The sequence below is a fragment of the Mustela putorius genome, unplaced genomic scaffold, assembly GCF_011764305.1.
Source record: "Mustela putorius furo isolate JIRA1106 unplaced genomic scaffold, ASM1176430v1.1 tig00001448_pilon_pilon_pilon, whole genome shotgun sequence".
In the NCBI taxonomy this organism is placed as follows: Eukaryota; Metazoa; Chordata; class Mammalia; order Carnivora; family Mustelidae; genus Mustela; species Mustela putorius.
Genome location: NW_025421747.1, coordinates 73,833 through 100,005, shown reverse-complemented (window position 1 = coordinate 100,005; position 26,173 = coordinate 73,833). Strand labels below are relative to the sequence as shown.

At 40.1% G+C, this 26,173-nt stretch overlaps 1 protein-coding gene across 1 annotated transcript in view; it reads left to right on the top strand.

Annotated features, from left to right (window-relative positions):
- Positions 1-25,111, top strand: part of LOC123394097 (protein WWC3-like) — a 172,274-nt gene extending 147,163 nt beyond the window's left edge. The window contains exons 19-23 of the mRNA XM_045087742.1: positions 6,244-6,408; positions 9,295-9,387; positions 18,960-19,187; positions 22,035-22,162; positions 23,175-25,111. Coding sequence (XP_044943677.1) covers positions 6,244-6,408; positions 9,295-9,387; positions 18,960-19,187; positions 22,035-22,162; positions 23,175-23,241 — 681 coding nt within the window. The 3' untranslated portion in view covers positions 23,242-25,111. The remainder of the gene's footprint in view (positions 1-6,243; positions 6,409-9,294; positions 9,388-18,959; positions 19,188-22,034; positions 22,163-23,174) is intronic.
- Positions 25,112-26,173: the final 1,062 nt, after the last annotated feature.

The window sequence follows — 26,173 nt, the reverse complement described above, 5'->3', positions numbered from 1 at the left end:
CTTGTTAATTTTGGCCATTCTAACTGGTATAAGGTGATATCTCAATGTGGTTTTAATTTGAATCTCCCTGAAGGATAGTGATAATGAACATTTTTTCAGGTGTCTGATAGTCATTTGTATGTCTTCATTGGAGAAGTGTCTATTCATATCTTCTACCCATTTTTTGACATGATTATCTGTTTTGTGTGTGTTGAGTTTGAGAAGTTCTTTATAGATCTTGGATATCAACTTTTTGTCTGTACTGTCATTAATAATGCAACTGATTTCTGTGCATTGATTTTATATCCGGCATTTTACTGAATTCCTGTATGAGTTCTAGCAGTTTGGTGGTGGAGTTCTTTGGGCTTTCCACATAAATTAATCATATCATCTGCAAAGACTGAAAGTTTGACTCCTCCCTTGCAAATTTGGGTGCCTTTTTTTTTTTTTCTTTTAGTTGTCTGATTGCTCAGTCTAGGACTTCTAGTACTATGTTGAGCAACCGTGGTGGGAGTGGGCATCCTTCTTGTGTTCCTGATCTCAAGGGAAAACTGTCGCCTTTTCCCCGCTGAGATTGATATTTGCTGTGGGTTTTTCATAGATAGCTTTTATGAAGTTGAGGATTGTTAACTCTATCTCTATACTTTGAAGAGTTTTAATCAGTAAAGGATGCTGTATTTGTTACATGCCTTTTCTGCATCAGTTGAGAGAACCAGGTGGTTCTTCTCTCATCTCTTATTGATTTGTTCTATCACATGGATTGATTTGTGAGTGTTGAACCATCCTCGCATCCCAGGGATAAATCCCACCTTGTCATAGTGTATAATCTTTTTAATGTACTCTTGGATCCTGTTGGCTAAGATCTTGTTGAGAATCTTGGCATCCATATTCAGCAGGGATATTGGTCTGAAATTCTCCATTTTGATGATGTCTTTGCCTGCAGGGTTTGAGGATCAAGTGTATGTTGGCCTCCTAGAAAGAGTATGAAAGTTTTCCTTCTGCTTCTATTTTTTGAAACAGCTTCAGGAGAATAGGTGTTATTTCTTTTTTGAGTGTTTGGTAGAATTCCCCAGGGAATCCATCAGGTCCTGGGCTCTTGTTTTTTGGAGGTTTTTGATCACTGCTTCAATCTTGTTACTAGATACTGGTCTATTCAGGTTGTCAGTTTCTTCCTGGTTCAATTTTGGGAGTTTGTAGTTTTTCAGGAATGTATTCATTTCTTCTAGGTTGCTTAACTTACTGGCATATAGCTGTTGATAATAATTTCTGATGATTGTTTCTACTTTCTTGGTGTTAGTCGTGGTCTTTCTCCTTTCATTCATAATTTTATTAATTTGGGTCCTTTCTCTTTTCTTTTGGATTAGTTTGGCCAATTGTTTATTGATCATATTAATCCTTTCAGAGAACCAGCTTCTAGTTTTGTTGATACTTCTACTGTATTTCTAGTTTCTATCTCATTGATCTCTGCTCTAATCTTGATTATTTCCCTTCTTGTGTGTGCAGGTGGCTTAAATTGTTGTTGATTCTTCAGTTCTTTAAGGCATAGAGAGAACTGGTGTATCCTGGATTTTTTCAGGTTTTTTTGAGTGAGGCTTGGATGGCTATGTATTTCCCCCTTAGGACCGCCTTTGCTGTATACCATAGGTTTTGAACTGATGTTTCTTCATTCTCATTGGTTTCCATTCATTATTTAAGTTCTTCTTTGATTTCCTGGTTGATCCAAACACTCTTAATCAGGATGCTCTTTTGCTTCCAAGTGTTTGAATTCCTTCCATACTTTTTCTTGTGGTTTAGTTCCAGTTTCAAAACATTGTAATCTGAGAATATGCAGAGAATAATCTCAGTCTTTTGGTGTCAGTTGAGTCCTGATTTGTGAAGGTTCCATGTGCACTTGAGAAGAAGGAGTATTCCATTGCTTTAGGGTGGAATGTTGTATATATATCTCTGAGGTCCATCTCGTCCAATGTGTCATTCGGGGCTCTTGTTCCTTTATTGATTTTCTGCTTGGATAATCTGTCTATTACTGCGAGTGGTGTGTTAAGATCTCCTACTATTAATGCATTCATATCAATATGACTATCTTGATTAATAGTTGGCTTACGTAGTTCGCTGCTCCCGTATTGGGGCATAAATATTTACATTGTTAGATCTTCTTGATGGATAGACCCTTTTGAATGATGTATTTCTGTCTCTGGATACAGTTTTTAGTTTAAAATCTAATTTATCTGATACAGCCTTCTTTTGAGGCCCATTTGCATGAAAGGTGGTTCTCCATAGCTTCACTTTCAGTCTGGATGTATCCTTAGGTTCAAAATGGTTCTCTTGTAGACAACATATGGGCAGCTCCCGTCGTTTTTTCCAGTTGGCAACCATGTGCCATTTTATGGGAGCATTTAGGCCATTTACATTGAGAATGATACGTTTTTATTGATATCATGTTGCCTGTGAAGTCCTGGTTTCTATAGAATGTCTCCATGAATTCTGTTCTGTGACACTCTTGGCTTCTTTCTTCTTTTTTTAGAATCCTTCCCCTTAATATTTCTTGTAGTGCTGGTTTGGTGGTCACATACTCTTTTAAAACCTTATCAGTCTTGGAAGCTCTTTATTTCTCCATCCATTTTGAATGTCAGTCTTGCTGGATAAAGTATTCTCAGCTGCAAGTTCTTCTCATTTAGTGCTCTGAATATGTCTTGCCAGCCCTTTCTGGCTTGCCAGGTTTCTGTGGACAAGTCTGATGGGCCTTCCAATGTACATAATGGATCTCTTCCCCCTAGCTGCCCTTAAGACATATTCTCTGAAATTATGATTCATGAATTTCACAATTTTGTGCTTGGATGTCTTTCTAGGTTCATTGATCTTGGGGTGGGGGTTGTTGTCCTCTCTGCCTCTCGGACAGGAACACTTGTTCCATTCCCTAGATTAGGGACATTTTCATCCAGGGTTTGTTCAGCTATATCTTCTAGTCTTCTCTCTTTCTCTACCTCCTTAGGGGTCCCAATAAGTCTGGCATTGGAATGTTTCATAGTGTCATTGATTTCCCTATTTCTGTTTCATGGCTTCTAAACTGTTAGTTTCATGCCTCCTCCTGATCCTTTTTGTCTATTGGTTTGTCCTCTAGATCACTAATTTTGTCTTCTGCCTTGGTACTCTAGCTGTTAAAGTATTTATATTAGACTGGAATTCATTGATAGCATTTTTAACTTCTGCCAGGTCGACTCTCACTTTCACTCTTAGAGATTCTGTGTTGTCACTAATGGTTTTCTCCAACCTCAATTGCCTGGATAATTGTTACCCTGAATTTTTTTCTGTCATATTGTTTATGTCCATATCCAATAGTTCTTTGGCAGAGGTCACAGTCTCTGAATTTTTTCTCTGTTGGGTGCTCCTCCTCGTCATTTTGGTGAGAGGTGGTTGAGGGGATGTGTAGCTGAATATACCAACCACAATCTAGGCAACATGTACCTTGAAAAGCTTTGGAGCAATCAGAAGTCACCACCAAAAAGAAAGACAAAGCAGAGGAAGAAAGAAAAAAAAATTCCTACCAAAGTAGGCCCCCAAAATAAGATTGTAAGTTACATAGACAAAAATGAACAAACAAAAAGACCAACAAATGTAAAAAAAAAAATAAAAGAAAAAAAAAACAGTCAAAATGAACCTCAAAAATAAGATTTATATAGTACAAAAACAAATACACAGAAACAGAAACACTGAAGAGTAAGTTGGGAAGATGGTTATACTTCCTCAGTGTGGGCGAGGAAGGTTATTTTGGTTCCTTCTGGGTGTATCTTGTTATCTTTGTTAAAGAACTCAACTTTCCCGAGATACAGGGAAATTAAAACTGGTTTATGTAAAAAGTTCAAGTTAAAGAGTTATTATGGAATATGTTGCATTTAACCTCTATTAGTAATGGTAAATAGGTTAAAAAATTAAAAAAATAAGAATCATGAAAACGAATTAAAAAAAAGAAAAATAGTTGTATCTGAAATATATGGGTTTGGGGGCAGTACTGGGATTTTAATATATTGTTTTCCTTAGATGTTGGGGTTTTACAGTTTTATAGGGACTCCGTGGTTGTTGTCATCTTGTTTTTTTGGCTTGTTCTAGAGGCAGGGCCTGCTGTGTTGTTTTCAGTTGGTCTTGCTTGTGGTTATCCTGCCCCCAACAAGGGGCTGGGCTCTGTGTAAACAGGTTTTTCAGGCTTTTGTTCTCTGGAGGTTTTTGTTCTTTGGCGGCTTTTTGCATCTTTTCAAAGGGTCAGAGCAAAGTAAACAATCTACACTGGGACCTCACCTCAGAGAGAAGCCTTAGTCTGCCACCCTCTGGGCGGTCTAGAACACACGGGCTCCCTCTCTGCAAACTCTGTTGAACACTTCAACCTCCCACAGGCAGTGTGCACCACCCCCCGCCACCATCTCAGTGGTTGCTGGAGGCCCCGGTTGTCTCTGTACCCCCATGCCACTAATACTGCAGTCAGTAGTGGTCTGGGTGAGCCCGAACCTGAGTGGCTGTCATTGTGGGGACTGCTGTCTGGAGACCACTCTCATGCCAGGTAGCTTAGACCTGGTGGCAGTGCAGGTGGTAGTAGGGTGCAGTCCCAGAGACTGCCAGCTGGCACTCACACCAGGCTTTCCCAGACATAGTTTGTGCCCAGCCAAGTGGTGGTGCAAGCAGTGCAAAACCGCAGGCTCAGGAACATAGACTAGGGCCCCCATCGTGCTTTTCTGGCACGGGTGGCCACCAACAGTGACCATCCTGGGACAGTGGGCTTAAACCTGTGCCTGTGACCAACTGATTCCACCAGTTGCCCCTTAAGATCTTTTGCTCTTTTTGAGTACTTTTAACCAGACTTCAAGTTAATGCTGGTCCCTAACCACAGGGCACTTTTGTATTGAGGTATTACTTTCCAGTGGGTCACTTCTGGTGGCTCCCTCCCCCTTCTGTTTATCCTCTGATACCAGTCTGCGCATTCCTACTCTTCTTCAGCTCTCCACTGATGTCTTCTGCGCTATAGAGATCCAGAAGTATATAATTGTACATCTCAGTGCTCTGGTAGATTTTTATCTCACTTCAGAGGACCAGTTGAAACAGGGTCTCCACCATCTTGCCTCTCCATCATTTCATAGCACTTTAGGTAAAATAGAGATCACTCTTTTAGGAAGGATTAATGTTAAAATGTTCAAATGAGATTACTCTACTTCCTCCAGTGTAGGGGAGGCAACTGGGGACTAGGCTGCAGTCTTCTCCATGTGTTGTCCCTGGGAGAGCATAGGTCGAAAGATGTAAACCATATAATGATATTTCCAACTATTTGAATATTATTGATTGCTATTCATTTTTCTGAAGAACTTGAGTGGTTTGTGTGAATCTTGTAGAAGTTTCCTTTGCAGTTTCCTGTTGTGACCTTACAGAGGTGAGGACATAGAACTTGCTGGTTTACCATTTTGCTGAGACTACTTCCCTTTTTAAAATTGTTTTAGTTGTCAGAGGAACTAATGAAAAATAATATCAAAAGTAAGCAAGGTTTAGGTTTTTACATGGTCATATTGAAGGCATAGCTAAGAAGTTGAATTTTGAGTAGAGTCTGTACAAAAGGAAGTATAAGAGACTTCTATAATATTGGGAACTATATTTAGGCAGATGGAAGAGCATATGCCCAAAGACTGTGATGGGAGACCCAGTATGGTAAGAGAATCATAAGGAAGTTAGCATGGGTTGGCAAGAGGAGCAAGAGCAGTGTGATAACTGAGAGCACTGTAAGTAAAGTCACCAGAATACGTAGGCCCATTTTTTCCCAAAAGGGGTAGGAAACTGGTGGGTAACTTTGAACTCAAGGGTAACATGACCTGACTTTATTTTTACCAGGATTTCCATGATGGCAAAGTTGAAGACAGAGGTAGGCATAGAATCAAGTAGATCAGTAAGGTACCTATTGCATTAATTCTAATCTGGTTAGATGATGCTGACTTGGATGAAGAGTTGGTGACAAGTATCAAAACACACCTAGTTTTGAACATTGAGCCGCCAGGAATCTCGTTAGCTAGGTATGTAGTGTGACAGAAAGAAGGAGTCCAGGATGATAGCTGAGATTTTTCTGCATGAACAAATGGTAATTTGGGGATAAGATATCAGAAATTCAGTTTGAGACTCATTAAATGTAAAATGACGTTAAGGACCTCAAAGTGGAGATGGCAAGGAGATAATTATTTGGTGACTATGCTAATTTACTGCTTCTGTTATACAAAAAGTAAATTAACTAATATACAGGTTGATAAGGGAACCAGCACAGAAGATGTCTTTCCAGAGGAAATACTGAGTCTTCCAAAGGAGACTACCAGCAACAGAGCCCGTGGGTCACATTTTGTTCGGAGTAGCCCAGTTGTCCGTTCACATACCTTCTCCCCTGGAGCACGAAGCCAGTATGTTTGCAGAGTAAGTTGACATTCCTTTGCCACCACCTGTCTGGAAAATTGTCTCCCTCCTTTTTTTGTGTGTGTTTTATGTTTCTTTACTCTTTATGTGAAAAGACTTATGTTCTCATAAACGAGTATCACATGTTGGGGCCTGCAGCCAGTGTGGTGGCTCCATCTCCCCCTCACCCTTACATATCTAACTAGATTTTCTCAAGATTCTAATACATTTCTCCCTAAATTTTCAGTTTCTGTGTGTACCAACTCATGGGCAAACTGTTTCTACATTGGTGTAAGGAGTAACAGGTTAGAACAGGACATGCCCTGATTGGTTTGAGATTGGGAAGTCAGGCCACTGAGTGGTTGGAATTCCTGAAGTGTAGCTTAGTGGGGTCCCAGGGTGGATAGCAGCCTTGAAGACTCTGGATACAGAGGCCAGGTTCGGATCCCTCAGCACTGAATTCTCACCTTGAGTGGTTCTCAACCAGAGCTGCATACTGCAGTGAAGTCATTTCAGTGCAGTTTAGGGTGGAGGTGTGGGCCTCACAAAATGCTGGTGCCCAGGTTCCACCCCCAGGATTCATTGTGGTTCATGGTGTGGCTTGGGGAGGACCTCTGGTGATTCTGGTATTTAGAACCCCACCATGGTCCTTCAAGATAGGACCACATATTGGAGGTTGGCTGGCAGTGGTGGTGTGACACTGACAGGACAGATTAGGAAAGAGAAGGGAATTTGAAGGATAAATGGTCACGATCCAGTGACCTAATGATGCTGTTTGGATCGAGGAGAACTTTGACCCTTCCCACCTCTGAACTGGGATTGTTGAAGTAAAACACCTTCCCTTGACTGGGACTGCCAGGGAACTGGCTGCATTTGGGCAAAATCAGAGTTCAGTCACATGAGAGAGAAATGGGCTCAGGTGTGTGTGGGAGACAAGATACTAGGATTGGGGATCCCCTCGCCCACTCAGTTTCTGTAACTTAACAGGACTCACAGAATTCATAGTTGTGGTTTGTTACGGTGAAAGGATCTAGACCAAGGTCAGCAGAGGGAAGAGGCACATCGAGCAACTCTCAGGTCTGCCACAAGTTTTCAAGTCTCTCCGAGTAGGATTCTGTGAAGCAGAAGCAAGGTGTCCCGTGATGGCTGCTCTGTGTTCCATAGGTCAGGCTCGGGCACTCTGGCCCCATCAAGCTGTAGCTCTATAGGGTTTGTGTTCAACCAGACACCTGCCTGGAGGTGTTATACCAAGGGCTGCCCTTTTGTCCCTTCCTCACCGTAGGCTGTTGCTGACCCAGCACAGAGTGGGCCCGGGTCTGCTGGGTTAGAAGGGCAGTGTGGTGGGACAGGAGACCTTCCCCAGAGGAGGACATCCAGCTCCTGTGTTGGGTTCCGTACCCTGCATACAAGCATTTGCAGTCGATGTTTTTTTGTTGTTTTTCTCTGTTTGAAATGATTGAGGCTGGGAAGGCATGGGGATGCATATTGTTTGCCATGTCATTTCCTTAGTATTTTAGGTTAATGGTGTGGACTTTTCCATGAAGACAAGAACTTTGGCTTTTATACAGATACACTGATCTTTTTTTTTTTTTTTAATTTTATTTATTTATTTGACAGACAGAGATCACAAGTAGGCAGAGAGGCAGGCAGAGAGAGCAGAGGAAGCATGCTCCCCGCTGAGCAGAGAGCCCATTGAGGGATTCGATCCCAGGACCCTGAGACCATGACCTGAGCCGAAGGCAGAGGCTGTAACCCATTGAGCCACCCAGGTGCCCCTACACTCTGATCTTGAAGCAAGAACCTGCCATCAAGTGAAATACATGATATCTTGGTTCCCATGAAGAAGTCCTTATTTATTTTCCTTTTAAAAAAGAACTTTTCTCTTGGGGCGCCTGGGTGGCTCAGTGTGTTAAGCCGCTACCTTCGGCTTAGGTCATGATCTCAGGATCCTGGGATGGAGTCCCGCATTGGGCTCTCTGCTCAGCAGGGAGCCTGCTTCCCTATCTCTCTCTCTCTCTGGCTGCCTCTCCATCTACTTGTGATTTCTCTGTGTCAAATTAATAAATAAAATCTTTAAAAAAAAAAAAAAGAACTTTTCTCTTGTATAACAGAATGGAAGTTAGTAATCAGCTTGTCTTACTACAGGAATAAGTTTCGTTTTTTGGAAAGCTATTTTTACCCCAGATTCTTGCCAAAGCCTGAAATATAGCAAATGAGAATGATTAATAAAAAGTAAAAAATGTGGTATCTGGCTGGCTCACTGGGTGGAACATGCAAATCCGTCTCGGGGTCATGAGTTCAAGTCCTACATTTGCTGTATAGCCCCATTTAAAAAAAAAAGGCGGAATAGTGAGATTAGTACTGTCTTCATGAACTTCAGACATAATATCCATTCTGTACAGGGGCACCTGGGTGGCTCAGTGGGTTAAAGCCTCTGCCTTCAGCTCAGGTCATGATCTCAGGGTCCTGGGATCGAGCCCCGCAATGGGCTCTCTGCTCAGCGGGGAGCCTGCTTTCCTCTCTCTCTCTCTCTGCCTGCCTCTCTGCCTACTTGTGATCTCTGTCTGTCAAATAAATAAATAAAATCTTAAAAAAATATATCCATTCTGTGTTGACATTGATCAGACAGAACTTTTGTTGACTCTATCACCCTGGAAACTTGATGTTTTTCTGTTGAAAGAGGGTCAGTGTTGGATTTGCTTTTCTTTTTCTGTTTTTTTTTTTTTTTTTTATTGAAACTTTGAGTAGCTTTTAACTAAAAGCCAAAGACCTAGTAAAAGTACCAGTAGTCATGCAGATTTGAGTATATGTGAGAAAAAAATGAAATAATTCAACTCATACTACATCAAGAGAATGAATATTAAATTTCTAAGAAAGTACTTCTGAATATCACTCTTTTTGGCACAGCTTTATCGTAGTGACAGTGACAGTTCAACACTGCCCCAGAAGTCTGGCTTTGTTCGAAACACCTTGGAAAGACGGACCCTTTGCTCTAAACAGGTACGTGTCCTGTAAACTAATAAGGATTCTACATTTTTCTTGTAGTTATTTTTAAAGCTTGATTGAAAGCTAATACATTAATTTCTTTATTTGTTAAATGGACGTTTTAAAAACGTATATATCATGATACCATGATATTACCAAAGATTAAAACACTGCTCTCTTCATTTGTAGTATTTGGGTTCACTGCAGACCTTGTATTGGCAAGTTTTAAAACACTGCTGCCAGGGAAAGCACAGAGTTACATTCCTACAAGCTTCTGGTTGTATTTTCATCAACAAATAAATACATAATTTTTTTGTGTGTTTCTGTGTAAAGACTTATTATTTAATTTATATTATTAATTCATTCACGTTGAACTCAGAGCCAACAGCATTATAATTCATGCCCAAATGAAGCTTTTCAAACATAATCTCATCATAAAATGCATTTTAGATTTCTTGCACTTAGAAATAATAGGCACTAAGGTGACAAATAAAAAGCATGAAAACCTGGCACTTCGTAGACCATGAAAGAACACTTGTTTATAGTATGAAAGCTGAAACAAGAAGGTATAATGTTTTGTTGGACCTCAGCTAGGCACCTGTGCATCAAATGACTCAAACTCTGCCACTCTGCACATGCCCATGCAAGACTATGAATATTGCATATTGATTTTGGGATTACAAGTAAATTTCAGTAAGTAGACTAATTCTTACATTCAAATCTCTAATAATAAGGATCACCTATATTTCTTAAGGTATTATAATGTTTACATTCTTAAAACCATTTCTATATAATAGATTTTTTTAAAAAACAGGAAATAAAATTAAGGTTTTCAGTCGTCAGGGTTCTTCTTCTTGAATTTATTTTCTTACTTCAGTGTTTTTCCACACCAGACCTTTCAAGTTTTGCTGTTAAGTTGTAGTTCGGTTGTAGTTCCCTTGCTTTTCCGTGCAGGTATGCTTTTAATGAGAAAAAAAGTCCCAGATTTCCATGTCATAGTTGTACATGGAGCAGTTGACGATTAATAGTTATAAATCATAATTTAGCTACAACTATTTTTTCAGGAGCAACACTGCTGAAATTTGGGACCAGATCATTCTTTGTTGTGCAGGCTATTTTTATTTCAGCATTTTTAGCAGCATCCCTGCTATCCTTGTGCTAAATGGAGATATTACTCTCCTTCTCCTTAACTTTTGCAGTCAAAAGTCCTTTGAGATGACAGATGTCTTCTCTGACACATGGTTGACCCCAAGTGAGAACTACCAAATTAATTATGAATTCAGCAGCGTTCTTTAAATTACTGTGTTAGGGCACTTGGGTGGCTGGCTCTGTTAGCATCTGCCTTCAGCTCTGGTTATGCTCCCAAGATCCTGGAAATGAGTAGTGTCTCAGGCTACTTGTTCAGTGGAGAGTCTGCTTCTCACTCTCCCTGTGCTTCTCCACCTGCTCATGCACTCTCAAATAAATAAATAAAATCTTAAAAACATAAATTATTATGTGTTTAAATTATGTAGCATTCCATATATACACAAAAATATCTTGTGCATGTATGGGAAATACTACACATAGACATGTAGTGCTTACTAAACAATGCTGATACGCTATTGGATTTATGATTTTGTTACAATAACTGTCCCTAAGGGCATGTCCCATTGAATGGAAACCATTGGTCTAAAACTGCATATACAAAATCTTATCATATTATGACACAGTATTTGCTTAACTAAAGCTTACAGCAGAACAAAAGTTTTGATTGCCTTTATGTGTGTATAATTTTTTTAAGATTTATTTATTTTAGATAGATAGAAAGTGAGGGAGGGAGCACAAGCAGGAGGAACAGGGAGAAGGAGGGAGAATCCAAAGCAGACTCAGAGTTGAGTTAGAGCCTAATGTGTGGTTTGATCCCACCACCCTCAGATCACAACCCAGCACTTGACCAACCATGCCAACCAGGCACCCCTGTGTTATAATTTTTTAAACAAAAAAATCATCTCATTATTTCTAAAATACTTCCCCCTCATACAGTGAATAATTAAGATCTTTTCATCCTCATAAATGTGTATGTGTTTGTGTGTATATAGTTGGTTGGTGGTTTAAGGTAACAGATCTTTATTAGACCCTCATTTGGAATTAAGAAATAAATACATTAGCTTATTACTTCTTAGGATTAAAATTGAGCCTGTCACTACTTGGTTTGGGAAGTGGTGTCACATAGGTCTAGTGACTCACAGACATCTTGAGAGGGCGGATGTCAGAAGACCGAAGGTATAGTTCTGATTCTGAATTATTCCACTTTCATGTGACTCAGTTTCCTCAGAGAAACCAGGGGGACAGGAGTGACTGACTGCTTTTCTCTCACGGCTTACTGAGGAGTGCGACTCCAAGCTCTGGGCTCCTCTGGGGTGAGAGATTGGGAGGCAGCCATTTTCTTTCTCATTCTCTAAAACTGTGAGGGAAAAGCCTTCAGGGAACGAGAACTACAGAGAACAAACCAGAGGAGATAATTTAGCCTGGCCCATGGCAAGGGCAGAGCCATGCTGCCTGGGGCAAAGACATTTGAGAATCAAAGCAACAGGCCCCTCCCCCAGAAGATGCTGAGTTGGTGGAGTTTGCTATCCCTAGAGGGTGGAGATGGATTGACATAGAGGATTTGTTGAGGAGGGTGGACCACAAACTTGCAGTTCTGGGCTGGGGATTCCCACATAGCCATAATTGCTTTGACCCTCTAAAGAGAAGCAGAAAGATGTCAGGGAGCAAAATTCACGTAGCAGAGCAACTCATATTAAGCCCCCATTCCCCTGAGAAGAATGGTCTTAATCTTAATCTAAACTTCATCTAGGCAAAGACACCTGAAGTAGCCAAGTAGAAGGCCCTTCCTCCAAAAGAGAGACTGGAAGAATGGGTGAATGATAAACTTATTTCCTACAGGACTGTAAAACTTCAGTACTAGGGAGCTCCATGTGTTCCCTCATGACTCCCTTATACTTCAAGCTAAAATTTTAGGTTTTTTAGTTTCTGTTCTTATTCTTTTTTAAAATCACATATATGTTTTAGAGATTTATGCCCCATATTAGCAGTTTTTCACTCTGTCCAATTTTATCATGATATATGTATGTTCTGACTTCTTTGGCATTTTGGGATATAGTGTCTTCTAACACACAGACCAAAATCAAGCAGAAATAGGCAGATCACTGTACTGTGTCCATTCAAGGTATTGTAATCTCTCTCTGCACTCCCTCCCTGTTTTTTCCTTTTCCCTCTTTTTTATTGTTTTGAATCATCTTGGCTTTAATAGCATATCCATGGTAGCTTTCAACCACTTCAGGTTTTTTCTAAGGTGTATATAGCTTGAGTCTTGGTTGATATTTTGGATTCTGTTCATTTGCTCAGCTGTCCCTCAACAGAATGACTAGGAGAAAGAACTCTCAACAAAGAAAAGAACCAGAGACAATGTCCTCTTTTACAGATCTAAACAAGATCTAAGTGGATATAAGCAAGATGTCAGAGATAGACTTCAGGATAGCAATCATAAAGCCAATAACTAGGATTGAAAAGAGCAGTAGTGACAATATAGAATCTCTAAGGATAGAAGTGATATCTAATCAGGCAAAACTTTAAAAGTTTAAAAAAAACTTAAAAACTTAAACTAAAAAAGAAGTCAGGCAAAAACTTAAAAAAAAAATCTAGTCAAAACTGGATACTCTGACAGCCAGGGAAAATGAGGCAGAAGAATGAATTAATGATCTAGAAGATAAGCTGATAGAAAGTGAAAAAGCTGAGGAAGAAAGAGATCAGCAGCTAGAAACCCATGAGAACAGACTTAGAGAAATCAGTGGCACCATGAAATGTCCCAATGTCAGAATTATTGGTATCCCTGAGAAGATGTAGAGAGAGAGAGGATCAAAAGGTATAGTTGAGCAAATCACAGCTGAGAATGTCCCTAATCTGAGGATGGAAACAAGCAGTTGCGGCCAAGAGGCAGAGAGGCTTCTCCCCTCCCCAAGATCAATAAAAATAGATCAATACCCCAGCATATAATAGTAAAACTTGAAATCTTAGAGCCAAGGAAGCTATCCTGAGACATTTAAGGGGAAAGATTTCTTCCATACAGAAGAAGGAAAATCAGAATTACATCAGACCTATCCACAAAGTCCTGACAAGGCAGTAGGGACTGGCAAAACATTGTCAGGGTACTAAATGGGAAGAACATGCAGCCAAAAATACTTTATCCAGCATGGAAGGGAAAAAAGCCTCCAGGACCAGCAGAAACTGAAAGAGTATGTGACCATCAAGCCTCCCTGCAAGATTCTCTAAAAGAAGAAATACTGCAAAAGTAATATAGAGCAGAAATTAAAAGAGACCATCTATAGAAACAGGGATGCTACAGGCAATATGATGGCACTAAATAAATATCTTTCAGTGGTTAATATGAATGGACTGAATGCTCCCATCAAGAGACACAGGGTTTCAGATTGGATAAAAAAGACAAGACCCATCCATATGCTGTCTATAAGAGATTCATTTTGTATCTAAAGAGATCCTCAAATTGAAAGTAAAGGGATGGAGAACCATTTATCATGCCACCAGACCTCAAAAGAAAGCTGGGGGAGCGACTCATATCAGACAAATTAGATTTTAAACTAAAGATGGTAGTAAGATATGCAGAGGGACACTATATCATGTTTAAAGGGTCCATTCAAAAAGAAAATTTTAACAATTGTAAAAATCTATGCTCTTAACACAGGAGTAACCAACTGCATAAACTAATACCTAAAATAAAGAATCATATTGATAATAATACATTAATAATAGGAGACTTCAGCAGTCCACTCACAGCAATAGATCATCTAAACAGAAGATCAACAGAGAAACAAAACCTTTGAATGACACATTGGACCAGATGTACTTGATCAATATAGACAAAACATTCTGTTCTAAAACAACAGAATACTCCCTCTCCTTGACTGCACACAGAACTTTTTCCAGAATAGATCACATACTGGGTCACAATTCAGATCTCAGCCAATGCCAAAAGACTGAAATTTTCCTCTGTATTTTCAGACCGCAGTGCTCTAAAACTGGAACTCAACCATAAGAAAAATTTTGGAGGGACCAGATATACTTAGAGGTTAAAAGACATCCTGCTACAGAATGAATGGTTCAACCAGGAAATTAAAGAGGAACTTAGACAATTCATGCACACCAATAAAAACAAAAACAGTGGTTCATAACCTATGGGATGCAGCAAAGGGAAGTACATAGACATCTAAGCCTTACTAAGGGGAGCCTGCAATCCCCCCCCCCCTCTCTCTGCCTGCCTCTCTGCCTTCTTGTGATCTCTGTTAAATAAATAAGTTTTTAAAAATCTAAAAAAAAAAAAAAAATGAGCAAAGTATCCGAATAGACATTTCTCTAAAGAAGACATCCAGGTGGCCAACAGACACATGAGAAGATGCTCAGCATCACTTATCATCAGGAAATTCAAATTGATACTGCAATGAGATATTACCACACTGCTAGTAGAATGATGTAAGCAGAAAGATAATAATAACAAGTGGTGGTAAGGATTTGGAGAAACTGGGACCTTCATATACTGCTGGTTGGAATGTAAAATGGTACAGCTGCTTTGGAAAACAATTTGGCAGTTTTTCAGAAAGTAACAGAGTTACTAAATGACTCAGCAATTCACATAATATAGATATATAATCAAAATATATAAATATATATAACATATAGATATATAATCAAAAGAAATGAAAAGATGTGTTTGCAAAAACTTGTACAAATAGATATTTATGGCAGCATTATTATTTTATTATATACTAATTATATAATATTATAATATTGTAAATTATCTACAGCTAAAGAAGTAGAACTGTGTTAATCAATTATGAATGGATAAACAAAATGTGCTCACATATATCCAGAGTGAAGTAATACCTATAAAATGGTTTGAAATACTAATATTGTTCAGTATTGATGACCATGGAAAACATTATGCTAGTTTAAAAAGCAAGTAACAAAAGGTCACTGTGGTTCTATACAAATGAAAGGTCCAGAATAGGTAAACCTATATGGAAAGTAGATTCATGGTTGCTGAGAACTAGAGGAGTTTGTGGGGGCGGGTGGCTAGTAGTGGGAAGGTGACTGCTAAGGGAAATAGGGTTTCCTTTGAGCGTAAGGAAAATGTTCTAAAATTGAATGTGTTGATTCTGTGAATTTATTAAAAACCATAGAGATGTATACTATAAATGGGTACAATGTATGGTAGGTGAGTTATATTTCAATAAAGGCATTACCTATTCCCCCATCCTCCCAATATAAAACAGGAATTAGGAGCCTGTTTTACTCTGTAAGGACACTATACTTGTTGTATCAGTGTAATTATTACTAGAGTTCCTTTCACCCTTAGAAGTGTCTTGATTTATCTGATAAATTTATATCACTCTCTCACTGTGTGACATCAGGGAGGTAGCTTTGGTCTTCCCCTGAGGCTTCACATTCCTCATATATAAAACAAGGTTTATCCAATTCTGATCATCTTTGACCTTAGCACTATAGTTCCCAGAAGCTCCACTTTAGAAGTTTTAATATCCTGCTCAGTTGGTCATAGGGCTTTGCAGTGCTTTGGAAGATAAACCTAAATTAACAGAGTCAAAGTCTTGGACCAGTATAGATCTCTGGTCCCAGGAAATAGAGGCAAGACAAAGACCAATTCCCGAGTTGACCCATTCCTGAAATTCAGATTTCCCCATAGATAGGCTACTAATAAAAGCAATCCAACCATTCCAATGCAGGCAAAATGCTCTAAATACACCCTTCACACTCCCCCCTAAAAGATAAACATTTAAATGGGGCCCCTCACATAAAATAGGAAGTCCCTGGGAAACTTGTCAAGTTTGGCACTGGTTAATGAAGTTTTTGTCTAAACACAGGTTGGTTAAGTCCATCCAAAGGGGCCTGATGTGATTGTGGAGGTCATCTGATCATATAGTGGAATGTTTATTTACTAGGTGTCTTTAGCCATGATTGTTTAGGAAATAAAATTATATAAAAGGAGCTTAAAGATTATTTTGTTCTCGTCCCCTTTATACTTGTGAGAATGTACCTGATAATAGTTGGTATAGCATCTCACTTTGCTTCTCCCTCTCCCTTCCAGGCCACCTAGGTCTATGTGGTGGTTTGTACACATGCATCATGGTGTCTCCATTACCAGTCCACACACATGAGCCCTGGGTTTTGCATCAGGAAGTCCTTAGAAAAAACTCAGTGTAAAAGAAGAAGAAGGCATAGAGTAAATCTCATTCCCATCAATCCATCTATGAACCAGAAAGATGGATGCTCACCAGGCTCACTGAGAAGGGAAACCATCATGAAGACAGTAGTAATGAACTGTCTGCATAAGTCAGAACTCCTGGTCACAAAGCCAGTTATCAGAGATGGTAAGGAAGGTTGGGGGTGAGGCAGAGCTTTCCCTGAATATAGGGGAGAATAATGTATAAGAATCACTATAGTGGTTGAAAGTAGCCAGTGCACTAGCCTCCAATAAGAAAATGAGGTCTTTCATAGAATATGCCCCTGCTGTTTGCTTCTTTAGGATAGCAGGACTGGGAAAGGTAAAAAAGGTAAAAAAAAAATTCAAAAGCTGGAGTCTAATAGGAAGAAAAGAGGAGCCATCGGTTTTCTGTATGCCAGATACTGCATCCAGTTTTTGCTGATATTAGTCTGTGGTTTTCATAGACAAGGCAAAGTCCTTCATAGCTTAAGTTTGCCAGGCGATACCTCGGTTATAATGGTGCAATTTCTACATCCTAGGGAACCAGTGGGGTTGGATTGTATGCTCTACCTTACATGCTCTACTTCTGCTGGTGGTAGGATTTTAGGATTAGTGGTAGCCATCATTGTTCTTACTTTCAAGATACTGAGGAGGAGATAGTACTGATCTTGGAAATTTTGCACCATCTTGTTGCTCAAAATCAGGTGGATGCTTGTGGGGCCCTGCCAGTAGAGTAAGGTGGATGCGCTGTGGGGAGATGCTATACCGAGTGGCAGTCTTCTCAAATGACTCCAAAGTGGTAAGCTCTTTGAAGAAGATGACATTATACACACACAAACTGCTGTCTCAGTCACAAATTCAACTTCTGTGGGGAGCTTGGTTCTTCCAACTTCTGACAGATATAAATGGTCATCACTTTCTGGCCTTCGATGGCACTGAAGAGCCAGATGCCATATACAGATCTGGAGCAAATCATCTGAGGACACCTTCAGCGAGTTTAGCATCCAGGAAGGTGGTGAAGAGCTAGCTGAACTGTGAAAAACTATTGCAGTGTGATTACTTCTGGGTATCCTCGATCAAGGCTGACAGAAGCTGATGATCATTGCCCAGTCACAACATCTCCACTTGTGGGTTAAAGAGCTATTCCCCTCACCAAGGCTGAAGTTGTTCAGCCTTTGGGACTGGGCATTCTCCACATGGTAGTCCATGCAGGCCTCAGGGAGCATTCTGTGAGAATGATGATCCAGTAGGTTGGGCTGGTACTTCCCTAGGATGTTTCTTTTCTCCATCTTTTATGGGTCAGTCTTCTATTTCCTGTCAGCTCCATTTGGCTAGAACACTGTGATCTTGTAGCTGGCCAAGTGCATGTGCTTGTATATGCCACATTCTGCTGCTGAATTGTGTCAGTCTGTACTGGGAAAGGCATTCCTTTCTTACCACCCAGCTTCCTTGGGGTTAACTCTGTTACAACTCTGATACAGTGCATCTGAGTGAATTCAGGGGCTCTCTTCGAAGTGTCCTACAAACATTTGACTATGTTCAGCTGGATTAGGCTTTCCCTGGCGTCCAAGAGAGAGTGGAATATGTATGTCCAGGATTTAGTTCCCAGTTTTCCATCATGGTTCCTCCAGCTACTGTTGGTTTGAGTGCTGTGGCTGTGTGAGAAATTACTGGGATAATGCTCTTGACATATTTTGTGTTTAGATATTGAAAGTCTTCCAACTCTGACCCTCTTGCTTGAAATGGTCAGGAGCACCTCCTACAGGTAGCTGCTAGAGTAGTGCTGGTTGTAGCACTGAGACTATGTGTGACAGAACAGCCTGGCTACAAATTTGTGCCCACTGTGATCCAAGCTTGGCAGTGGACTGCCTGTAGGCAAGGAAAATTTCTTACTATCCCTTAGAAGCCATGAAGGACCACCCCCCCCCCCATGCTCATACATATTTTTTTCAATTTTTACAATGGCCACATTTTATGCTGTACTTAAAACATATTAATTACCTGTTAATATGTAATTTTTTCATATTTTAAAATAGCTGAGTCACCTTTGTATACAGAGTGTCTTTCTAGATATAAGTGCAAATGAAATTTTAAAATCAAAGAAAATGGAGATTTTTAGGCATTTAATGTATAGTCATTAACACTTAAGATTGTACCCATTTTTTAATTTTGCCAGTCTCCGGTAAGGATCTGTCTCTGCAAATAAATCACACCATTTGCATCACTAACTTGATATTGAACTGAACACTTAAGTTAATCTTGCCCAAATCCTATGTCTCAGTGTGTATGCTCACAGCTGCCATTCCCGCAGACCTTTAGGTCCTCCCTGGCTGAGCTCATGGCCTGCACCTCCCTGGATCTGGAGCTGGATCTCCAGGCCTCCAGAACACGCCAGAGGCAGCTGAACGAGGAGATCTGCACCCTGCGGGAACTGAGGCAGCGGTTAGAAGACGCGCAGCTCCGAGGCCAGACCGACCTCCCACACTGGGTGCTGCGGGACGAGCGGTTCCGGAGCCTGCTGAAGGAAGCCGAGAGGCAGGTAAGAGGCCCAGCCCCAGCCTGGCGAGGCCCGCTATGGAGTCCCTCCGGCATCTGGGGCCTGCCTGGTCATGATGATGAAGCTGTGCTTTGAACACTCCCAGTGCTCCTCTGAAGGGACTGGGTTTCTTCCTCCGTGGGCCAGGCAGCTGGTGTTCCTGTGGCACCAACACATGACTTTTTTTTTTTTTTTTTTAAATTTAAAACTTAGTTAACATGTGAATAGTGTCAGGGGTATAATTCAGTGATTTATCAGTTGTGTATAATACTCAGTGCTCAGCCCATTGGGTGACTCCTTAATGCCCATCTCCCATTTTCCCGATCCCCCCAACTACCTCCCCTCTGGCAACCCTCAGTTTGTTCCCTATGGCTAAGAGTCTTATGGTTTGTCTCTGTTGCTGATTTCATCTTATTTTATTTTCCCTTCCCTTCCGTTGTGTTCATTTGTTCTCTCTCTTTTTTTTTTAATATAATTTTTTATTTTTTATAAACATATATTTTTATCCCCAGGGGTACAGGTCTGTGAATCTTTCTTTTTTTTTTTTTAATATAATTTTTTACTTTTTATAAATCATTTGTTCTCTTTCTTAAATTTCACATATGTTGAAATCATACGTGTTTGTCTTTCTCTGACTGACTTATTTAGCTTAGCATAATACCATCTATGTTGTTGCAAATAACAGGATTTCATTCTTTTGAAGCCTGAGTAATATCCCATTGTGTGTATATACCACATCTTTGACTATTGTGGCTATTGCTGCTATGAACCCTTTCAGATCACTACATTTGTATTTTTGGAGTAAATACCCAGTAGGGCGATTGCTAAGTTGTGGGGTAGCTCTGTTTAACAGAATAACTGTTCCAGCTTGCATTCCTACCAAGAGGGCAAAAGAGCTACCCTTTTCCACATCTTGGCCACATCTTTTGTTTCCCAAGTTGTGCACTTGAGCCACTTTGAGTGGTAGGGAGTGGCATCTCCCTGTGGTGTGATTTCTTTTTCTGGAATGATGAGGGTGGTGGAGCATTTCATCATATGTTTGTTAGCCATTCAGATGTGTGTTCTTTGGAGCAGTGTCTGTTCATATCTTCTGCCCTTTCTTGGGTAGAATTTTGCTGTGTAGAGTATCAAGTTTGAGAGGATTCTTACAGACTGTGGATACTAGCCCTTGATGGAATGTGTCATTTGGGGATCTCTTCTTCCAATCCAGAGGTTGCCTTTTAGCTTGGTTGATTGCTTCCTTGGCAGTGCCCAATGCTTTCAGCCTGATGACGTCTCAGTCATTCAATTGTGCCTTTGTTTCCCTTGCCTCTGGAGATGTGTGGAGCAATATGTTGCTACAGTCCAGCTCAAAGTGGGTGCTGCCTGCCTTCTCCTTTAGGATGTTGCCAGATTCCTGTCTACTGTGTAGGTCTTTGGTCTGTTTTGAGTGGGTTTCTGTGCATGAGAAAATGAGAGGTCCAGTGTCCTTCTTCAGCAGGTGGCCATTGGTCCAGCGTTCCCACCACTGTTTGGGGAGGAGACTATCTTTTGTCCATTGGATATTTGTTCTCTCCTGCTCTGTCCAAGATTCCTTGACCAACAAGTGAAGGGTCCATGCCTGAGTTCTTCCCTCTGTTCTCTTGGTGCCAGGATCATACCATCAATGATAGCTGTGTCACGCAGCCTGAGCTCCCGATTGGGATGTTTCTGAGTTTGGTGTTCTTTCTCCACTTTCCTTTGGCTCCTCGGGAGACTTGTCTGGTGCTTCCCTCTTTGGAGAAGCATTTGTTTTAGCTCTGTGAAAAATGCTGGTGTCACTTTCATAGGGATTGCTTTACGTGTGGACATGGCTGTTGGTCGTGACTACACCCTGGGAATGGGATTTATTCTTCTAGTCCATGAGCATGGAAAGGGCTTTTAATTCTTTGTGTCTACCTGTTTCTCTCATAAGTGTCTCTAATTTGGAGAGCACATCTCTTGGACCTCTTTGCTGAGGCTTCCTCCTAGTTATCTTACGGCTTGGATTATAATTGGGAACAGGAGCAATTCCTTGAGGACTCTCTGGGCTGCTTCATTATGAGTGTGCAGAAATGGAAGCGACTTCTATGTGTTGCTGTGTTATTCTGGACAGAGGTGAATTCCCAGACCAGTTCTCGCACATTTTATTCTGTTTTTATTTATATTATTTTCATGGAGTCTTTTGGGTTTCTATATTGATTCTCATGACGTCTGCTGGAAGTGATCATATGATTTCTTCTTTGCCAACTTGGATGCCTTTGATTTCTTTTGGTGGTCAGATGGCAGAAGCTATGACTTAGAGAACTAGGAGGAATAAGAATGGTGGGAGTGGACATGTCCCCATCGTGGTCCTGTCCTTTTCCTTATGGGAAATGCTTTCAGTGGTGCCCCATTGAGAAGGATATTAGCTGTGGGTCTTTTGTAGCCTTCAAGACGTTGAGGTAGGTGCCCCCTACCTCTTTGAAGTTGAGGGTTTTTATCAAGGAAGGTTGCTGTATTTGGTCAAATGCTTTTTCTGCACCTATTGAGAGGATTATTTGATTCTTATCATTTCTTTTATTAATGCTGACCCAACTCTTTTGCAGCTTCCTCAGGTAAGGGACTGCAGAAAGGATCTCCAAGCCTTACTGTTGATATTGCCACTCTCCACTTTGTGGTGGAATGTTGTAATGTCTGCAAGAGATGATCCCAGACACACTGGTAGCTCCTGGGAAGATTTGCTGTGGCCACACTGTGTGTGGATGGGGCAGCCTTTCTCTCATGTAGGACCCCAGAGCTGGAATTAGCTTATTCCTTCTTCCTTAAAACTAGAAGTAAAAATGTCTCTTTCATCCAATGTTGCTGTTCCAGACAAGACAGACCAAACTTGACTTCCACCAAGAACAGGCAGCTGAGAAGATGCTGAAGAAGGTTTCCAGAGGGGCGTGCCAGCTACATGGGCAGACCTACCAAGAACCCATCCAAGTGCAGACCTTCAGGTAGGGAAGGCTGTGGGCCCGTCTCCTTGCTTGCTTTTTACTGTCTTGCCATTATCATTATAAAAAGTAAAGTAAATATTAAAAAAAAAAATTGAAAACAGAACAGGAATTCTTGTTCCTGTTAGCATTTGGTGTTTTCTTATCTTTTATATAAACCTTTTAAAAAAGTTATCATCACTTATGTTTAATTTTGCATTTAGCTTTAAAGAATGAAAATACCAGATGTTGCTACATAATCTGTTATTTTTTTCATGACTATAGTTTTATGTAGTAAATATAATTTGCTTATGTAGCTACTTTTTTCCAAACGTTTGCAGTTGTAGTTAACAGTGATTTACACATGTACATATATGTACCACTTCTGCCTTTTTTAAATTAACTTGATTGAACATACTGTACATACATGTTTATATAGCATATATATCTGTCCTTATTTTATAAATATAGTTAATTATGAATATAGTGAATATATGAATATAGTCAGTTATCATAAACTAAACATTACAAGAATCAAAACATTATCAGCATTCCCAAATTCTGAAGATATTTTTTTAACCACTATCAGTAATTTTAGTAACATAAATTGGCTTTGATGGTTTTTTTTTTTTTAAATGTAACTGGAGCTACACAGAGCTGTACTGTTTTGTGCTTTACTTTTGCCTTTACGTTTTTTTGCACCTTTAATTTTTATGTCTCTATTCTAAAATAGTATATTTTAACTATCTTCCTTCAAGTAATTTTGAGCTCATCTTTTGAAATGCACTTATTTATTAATAAAATATTTATTGCAAACTTACTAGATAGTAGGCACTGTTCTAAGCAGTGGAGATAAATCCCTGTCCTTATCAGGGTATCGTAACTTCGATAATTTTGAGAATTTGTATGGAAACATTTGTATTTTGACAAGTTCTATTTGTTCTATAAGCATGAAGAGTGATTATTAATAGGAGAGCCTCATGACACTTTAAGGGTGCTTATATTATCTGTAACCTGTAATTCTTTCCAAACCTAGGGAGAAGATAGCATTTTTTACAAAACCAACAATTAACATACCTCTTCTGCCAGCCGATGATGTTTGATGTAGTGTGTTGTATACATGAAGTGTTCATCTGTTTGTTTCATTTTCATGAAGTTTTTCGACTAAGTAAATTTGTAAAATATTTATGCAGAAGTTTTAGTAACATTTTGTTCTAAAAAACTCTATAAATATGTATTTTATAACTGACAGCAGAGTTTAACTTTTCCTTTTTGTGAAATTAACATCTCAAAATGGTTATTTTGTAAAAGATCAAGTATCATGTTAATAGTGTACAGTTTTTACACTATTTTATTAGACTTACAGGGTGGAAGAGGAATGAGTTCAGGCAAATTCATTGTATTGTAATTTATTTATAATACTTTTTTTTCCTTGAAGAAAAATACTGACTTTAATTTGTATTTTAAAGACTAAACTTTTGTGCTTCAGTATTTGTTATGCAGTTACAATAGAGCTTTGGGGCCGGTTCTGTTTCTGCCACCCAAACCGCAACACTCTGTGCTGAGCGCGTCACTTGTATCCATTTACCGCGTGTACCTACTGTGTATCTCACACGTTGCGGAGCGGCCCACAGACCGTGCGAGCCAAGCTGTCCCGTGTGCATGGTGCACCAGCCGCCTCTCCTGTCGTCTGCGTCTTTGTGCGCTTGCTGTGAGTCTGGGACAAGCTCTCGGCCCCTGCAGCCCAGCCTCCGGTGACCGTCTGCACCCCCCTTCAGCAGACCCTCGGCAGCTCCCCCGGGAGTTTGCCCCATCCGATGATCATGACCAACGGGCCGCGTGGAGCTCCAGCACTACGGCTCTGTCAGGAAGGGACTCTACGAGAGCTAGGAGCGCGCGTTTTCGCAGAATCCGTGAGTCCGCGGGTGGACAGAGTGCCATGACACAGATGCGACAGCCTTTGAAGGCGCTTCTCTAGCGAAGGCAGCGAGCACATGTGGGGCGCGACGCTTGCCCAGGGAGTCACTTACAGAATATTTGATAAATCAAATCAAAATCCCTCCCCCCCACCCCCCAAATACTGGAGTCTTCTCAGTATTTCTTAAGAAATCTTAGTAGTAGTTCATGAGGAAAAAAAATTTTACGTAATAAAAATGTATTGGATTCTTTTAAAATGTCAAATGATCTAAATATTTTGCTTTAAGCGTATTTATTATATATGGAATGCACTCTCTTTTGTGAGGCTCTGTATGAGAAAAGAAAGTTAAGTTACACAAAATGTAAAAGAAAATACAGCTTATTCTGTACACCCTTTCCCCCCTCTCTTTCCTTGAAAATAGCTATTTTAATCACTGCGCCTCTATTGTCATTGCTCTTAAAAATCTCCCTGTTTGTATAAAGTGCCTTTCTTCTAAATTGCATTAAAATAATTTTGTGAAAGTATTTCATTCATAATTCAGTTATTATAACAATGTACTTTCTTAGTAATGCTATGATCTATTCCTATGTATTTGTACTTTTGGTCTCTTCTTCCCACACCCCCTTTTTGGGTCAGTGTTTTAGTATATGTACCAATAATGTGTTAGAGACTCACAAGCATTTCTTATCACAACCACCACCTAAGCATATAACATGGTCAATGATGGAATTGCTGAAACTAAAATCTAACAAAACTATGCTGTTGGATGGCTAGAGCATGTACATGACAAATTAAGTCTTAAGTGCATGGCTGTTAATACAGAGAGACTTCTCGGATACACTGCCTATCTGCTCCTCTTAAGCAGCTGTACAAATGTAAAAATCCAAAAACAACTGTTCTTGAATAAAATTCACTGCTTACAAAGTCCCTTCCTATCCCCCTCAGTTTCCCACAGAGTTTTATTTGATGTGTTTTTCTTTCACAAACTTGGGGCTCTCTTGTATTTTTAACCCCACCTTAACCAAACACAAATAAAGGCCCACTTTAAAAAAAAATTTTTTTATAATTTCTTTTCAGTGTAACAGTATTCATTGTTTTTGTAACACACCCAGTGCTCCATGCAATCCCTGCCCTCTCTAATACCCACCACCTGGTACCCCAACCTCCCACCCCCCACTGCTTCAAAACCCTCAGATTGTTTTTCAGAGTCCATAGTCTCTCATGGTTCACCTCCCCTTCCAATTTCCCTCAACTCCCTTCTCTCTCCATCTCCCCTTGTCCTCCATGCTATTTGTTATGATCCACAAATAAGTGAAACCATATGATAATTGACTCTCTCTGCTTGACTTAGTTCACTCAGCATAATCTCTTCCAGTCCCGTCCATGTTGCTACAGAAGTTGGGTATTCATCCTTTCTGATGGAGGCATAATACTCCATAGTGTATATGGACCACATCTTCCTTATCCATTTGTCCGTTGAAGGGCATCTTGGTTCTTTCCACAGTTTGGCGACCATAGTCATTGCTGTAATAAACATTGGGTACAGATGGACCTTCTTTTCACTACATCTGTTTCTTTGGGTTAAATCCCCAGTAGTGCAATTGCAGGGTCAGAGGGAAGTTCTATTTTTAATTTCTTGAGGAATCTCCACACTGTTTTCCAAAGGGGCTGCACCAACTTGCATTCCCACCAACAGTGTAAGATGGTTTCCCTTTCTCCACATCCCTCTCCAACACATGTTGTTTCCTGTCTTGCTAATTGTGGCCATTCTAACTAGTGTAAGGTGATATCTCAATGTGGTATTAATTTGAATCTCGCTGATGGCTAGTGATGATGAACATTTTTTCATGTGTCTGAAAGCCATTTGTATGTCTTCATTGGAGAAGCGTCTGTCCATATCTTCTGCCCATTTTTTGATAGGATTGTCTGTTTTGTGTGTGTTGAGTTTGAGGAGTTCATTATAGATCCTGGATATCAACCTTTCATTTATACTGTCATTTGCAAATATCTTCTCCCATTCCGTGGGAGAAGGAATGTTTTGTTGCCTGTTTCCTTTGCTGTGCAGAAGCTTTTGATGTTATTGAAGTCACAAAGGTTTATTTTCACTTTTGTTTCCT